Below are 5,726 nucleotides of genomic sequence, written 5' to 3' on the forward strand. Positions count from 1 at the left end.
CTTATTGAGAAGATCTCAGTGAATCCCGAAGTATCATCTCAAGACATAGGAGCCAAATCCAAACAATGGAGTGAGAGATATGAGGAGGGTAGAGGGAAAAGCAAGATGGGATAAGGAATACAACAATAAGAAAATAGGGTATGCTAATTTAGCCATGTAAAAAGAATGGAGAAGGAGAAAATGGCCAAAATAATGTACGTAGGTTCTGAAAGAAGATCAAGCAGAATTAAAAAAAAAAAATTAGGAACATGCAGTGAGGGAAGCGTTTGACAAGAGAGGAATGGACTGGAATAGACGCAGCCAGCTGGTACAGGATCAAGATTTATTGATGTAGTGGATTTATTTATATATATGGATTTATGGATAAAGTGGTCATGATTAAGAAGGAGAAGATAACTAAATTATACATTCTATTATTGCTGTAATTTTAGAGTTATGACTTGAGCAATACCTCTTTAAATAGGGATGGTGGTAGAAATGGGCAGTCTATGCCATGTAGAAGAGAAGAAAAAAAAGTAGCCGGGTGACAGAAAGTGAGTTTTCTTTTCACTGACTTTAGAAGGAGATCGGGACAGTGTCCGAAAAATAATATTTTAGTTATTGATGTATGAGTTCATAGACTGAATGCCAAAAGTTTTGTGTGCGGAATGTTTTTTTAATTTAATGATAGTTTAATTTTCTTTGTGAGTAGATGTTTTGTTTGTAGTTTTATTCATGCTTTGTTTGTATTTTATAAAGCTGCAAAGATATTGCTGGATAGCACCTTGCAGGTCGGTCTTCTAACTGGGAGATTTTAGTATTATGAACTCATCCCTTCTCTGTTGAGCCTAGTCACTTGTATGTATGACACTGGCCATAATTTTTAGGTTTTATAGCCTTATATATGCATGATTGAAAATGTTAAATTTTCCAAAAATTATCTTAAAATAAAATTGGTTATGTAATTTTAGATTTTTAAATTAATTACAGTTAAAAATCATACCTCGATTTTCCTGTTTCTCCTTCTTGGAGGTGGAGAAACTGAAGATGGCGTATACTCTCTAGTAGGAGTGACCTTTCCATTCACTTTGGGAGAGTGGCCATTGTACATTGGCGAGCTTCTACCGAGGGGAGACGTTGTTCGCTCGTGTCTGTAGTAGTTAGTTGTTTTAACAAATCTTTCTCCGTGTAGTGGACTACTTCTTTCGATATTTTGAGAAGACAATTTTCCACCAATAAATGGAGGACTAGGCGATTTCGATCTGTTATAAGATGGACTAGGAGACTTTGTATAAGGAGGACTTGGTGAGGAATTAAAAGTGTGATTTGGTCCTGTAGGCAGAACCTGAACTCCCTCAATTCGAGGGGATCGAACTTTTCTTTCTTCACTTTTCCATTCACTTACGCCTTTGAAATATGATTTTTCAGGATCAGGGGATGAGAGGAAAATTTTACTCGGTTTGGGATCAGCCTTGGTTGACTTCATGGTTACGTTAATAAAACTTGTATGAGGACCTTCATCTTCGGAGTCCTTCGATGAGCGTGATGCTGATTCACTTCCAAAATGATGCTCTAGCCATTTAGATGTTTCTACCTTACGCGTCCGTTCCTCTTGGTGAAAGTCTAATGGCCTTCTTGTCAGAGCATCTTTCCTTTCCTCCTCCATCTCCTTGAGAAATCTGAAATAAAAATCAAATTAGTGTAAATACAGGGATAGCGTACTTAATACTTTTAGGACAGAAGCACAAATTAATTTATAAGTAAAATGATTAAAAATTAGTCACTTAAAATAAAATTTATCACTAATCAAAAATTATTGAAACAGTTTCAGGGACTTATATTAAATATACAAAAAAAAATTATCATCATCTTAAAAAAAGTATGAATCAAATATGAAATGAGACCAATTCTTCCCACATTTCAATGGGTGATAAAAGTTTACTCAATCTTTGGACATATCTCTCTCATCATTTACTAATTAATATTATTACAGATAATTATGTGAACAAAAAATGCAAAATTATACAAATAATATTTTTATTATTATAAAAAAAGAATAATATTACAATACTATTATGAAAATGTTTTTTAGAGATCAGATCAAAATTAAAACATTATAAGTTTATTATAAAATTAAATATATCTAATATTAAAAGTTAATTCTAGTTTGCTCATAACATAAATAGAGCATAATAAACAAAAATTGAAGAATGCCAAGTTTAATTACTAATTAAAAGTTCAGTGGAATAAAAAATGTATGACTTCAATAATTTTTAATTTAGTTGCATATTAGATTAAAGAATAATAACAAAAAAAATCACAAGAAAAACAGGGTGCTCAATAAACTGTGTCGTACTGTACTTATGGGGCAGGAATAAACTGAGGGACTTATGGAATAAGACTAAAATTAGATTGTTCACTTTACATACATGTTTCTGTAGGTTACAACTTTTTATTTTTCTCTATATATAAGAGCTTCTCTGAAGGGATGAATATGAGGAATTAAAGCTAACAGTAATAACATTGAACACGCTATGATTTAAATACACATATAAATTCTGAATTTTTTTTATAACTTATAAGAAATAGTTGTACTTTTTTAAGTTATAAAAAAAATTTGAATAGAAGAAATAGTTGTACTTTTTTGACAACATAACCAGCTGAAGAAGCACAAATCGATAATACTTTCTGTTGTAAGAATGTTACATTACCATTTTCATCATTTCAGAAAATTATTATAAATAAAACTCAGTCCAATTGCTTGATTTAGATAAGATACAATACATTTCATGTGTGATTTATGGGGAAGAAAGTCAAAATAATTAATAAATAATGTATACATTTTTTTTTTAATGTATTTATAGTTATGTTAGTTTCTATGTTAGTTATAAGATCCTTAATCAGTGTGACCGGTGGGTCTGAGGGACCCTTACTGATATTTATACGTCATATATTTTGGTGTTCTAAACTAATTTATTATTTATAGCAATAAATTAATTATATTCAATGTATGATTTGATATAAAAATTACAAAAATAATTGTGTAACTGGATTCAACAGATCCATCTGTCATATTATGGATTGATAATTTGATAAATAAGTTATAGAAACCAACAAGCCCAAAGTTTAGGTACCTCATTTAATTTATATTTCTATAGATGCCCGAGAGTTTTTCTTAAGTTTGTTTCTCTTTTAAAGAGAAATAAAAAGTGTAATTTATAAAAATATTTCCCTTATTACGTGGAACTATGTTTTTCAGTGAGTTGTATTACAAAGTAGCATTATTTATGGCTGATTAAGAGGTCATCAATGACTGAAGAGAATTAAACAGGATGGTCATAACCAATTGGTGACTGGTGCTTTGCTATGTACCAGTATAGAACAATTCTAAAACCACAAAGGATTGTGTAAATATTTAAATAGCAAAAATTTGCCATTCGAAAAGCATTGCATTAAATTTCAATATAGGGCTTTAAGAAATGTGTGCTCAAAAGCTACTGAAGAAAGGTTGAGAAACATGGATTTGTTCCCAGAGGTACAAATAGAAATTAAGAGTATCAGAGGCAGCTCTTTGATTTGCTTCATGGAAATGAATCACAGGAGATTCAATAGGACTTAAAGGAGACATACAATAGATCAGTTTAAAGAACTGTTGATTATGGTAAACCAAATCTTTACATGTAATAGTACATGCTAAAGCAAGAAATAATGTAAGCATTTTTGGATTTAAGAAAATATTCAAGAATTTTTTCAATTCTAAATATTCTATCTAAAATATTTAATGTATGATAGAGAGATTGAGGAGGGAGATTGTTGATAGTATAATTAAAAGTGGTTGTTCTGTTGGAGCTGCCTGTGACTGGCTATCTCAACTGGCACACCGACTACTGCTGTTGTACAAATCAGCGTTTATTTTAAAAAGAAAGCTTGATTTGCAAAAGAAATATAAGCTAAAGATTCTACATTATTAAGTGTTATTTCAAGAATCACTATGATAAGCTTACAATTAACAAATAGTAAAATTTACACATAAACACCATTCTGTCTAGTGATGTGCATACACATATGTATATTTTTGATAAATATATATATTTAAAAATGATAATTACCTGTTTCTGTTCCTTCGCAGCCTGGCTGAGAGACTTTCCCAGTCTGCGTCTCCGTGCCTCTTTCCCTCCGTTGTCTCAGCGTCGTAACGCATCTCCCTCACCACCTCCCCGTTCTCTTTCACGTGGTCAACAAAATCCTGAGCTCGTGATTTACTGTACTCGTGATGTTTTTCTACTTTAAAATCCTCAAAACTCCCCTCCTCGTCAGGAATGTCGAGCTCTTTTACCTGTTCAACAAAAATTTATATGATTTATTTTTAAGATGCAAATAGATAAAGTATTTACTTAAAAATTAAAAATGATAAAATATCACAAGTGTGATTTTTTAAAAAAATTATTAGATAAATAAGGAGCTTTCTATCAGAAGTCAGTATATCAAATTTTGAAAAGTTATAAAAAAAAATATCGAAGCAGCTCTTGTAGAAGAGCTAGATTTTTTGAAAAAATGTTGATTTGTAATATCAACATTTGTAGCTTGTCAAGGGAACAGGTAAATATTGAAATAAACTGAATAAGTTTTTGCATAATTAAGTTTTGCTGAATAAGTCAGGAGTGGATAAATCAACTTTTGATATAAAAACTTCTTGAATGGTAAAAGTCATAAGAACTTTCTTAAAAGGAAGTCAAATTCAACAGAAATTTCATTTTTACGATTAATAGATTTTTTATCAAATTTTAAGGTTTAGGATATAAAACCTGTATCTTTCTATGTCTATATCTGAAATTAAAATGGTTATCTTGATAGTTAAATCTTGGTTTTGAAATGTGGACTATTTTTTAGATTGCCAGCTGTATTGTAATATAGAAGTGAGGATAATCAGAAAGTTCAAGGTTATTCCAAGGTTGCTTCATAACTACTAAACATAATTTTCTGTATGTCCTTGCACGGACATTGTCTATTAACAAAGACCATTACTGATCATTAATTGGGAGAACTACGTTGATTACCTCTTCATTTTTTATTTTTTACAGTTGGTAATGGGAAAATAAATTAATTTTAATTCTCTTAATTGTTAGCAATTATTATTCCTGTTTTCATAAAATAATTATTATGAAAAATCATCAAATTGTTTACATATATTCTAAACCAAAAAAATATTAAAAAATAAAAATTTTTCCTCGTCAACAAATAGATGTTAAGAATCAACATTTACAGTAAAAATTTAATTTATCTACACGAGATACTTCTATAATAATTTTTTTATAATAGCTTATCCAATAGTGGATACACTGACTTTTGATTAAAAAAACAAATTTTTCTTTCTTGCCTCTCAATTAACATAAAAACAAGTTTTTAATTTATATCATTGAATGAAGGGAGTACTATGTCAAAGAAAATTTTTTTTTTTGAATCAATTTACTGAAGAAATGGAAATTTTACCTCCTTTCATTTTGGAATATATTTATATTTCTTGGAGCAGGGTTACTCATTGGTAAGGCACTGTGCTACTAGCTCCAAGAACCTGGGTTTCAACATTATTTATAATGTTACTGTAGCTATGAGTCAACCCTGCAGGTTAGGGAGCACTTCGGGGTCCAACCAGCCTCATAAAGTGGGTACCCTTAGTTGGGGAAAAATTTGGTGGTCCAGCGTCATTCTTACCTTGCATAACCATTCGTTGGTATAGTACTTAGTAA

The 5,726-nt window shown here is 30.5% G+C and overlaps 1 protein-coding gene across 1 annotated transcript in view; it reads right to left on the reverse strand.

Annotated features, from left to right (window-relative positions):
* The window catches only part of chas (chascon), a gene marked incomplete at its 5' end in the record, with an annotated part of 397,334 nt that overhangs the window by 51,320 nt on the left and 340,288 nt on the right, over window positions 1-5,726 (reverse strand). The window contains 2 exon segments of the mRNA XM_067048669.1: window positions 983-1,658; window positions 4,089-4,315. Coding sequence (XP_066904770.1) covers window positions 983-1,658; window positions 4,089-4,315 — 903 coding nt within the window.

Source organism: Halyomorpha halys, unplaced genomic scaffold (genome assembly GCF_000696795.3).
Source record: "Halyomorpha halys isolate HHAL.00 unplaced genomic scaffold, Hhal_1.1 Scaffold20.1, whole genome shotgun sequence".
NCBI classification, from domain to species: domain Eukaryota; kingdom Metazoa; phylum Arthropoda; class Insecta; order Hemiptera; family Pentatomidae; genus Halyomorpha; species Halyomorpha halys.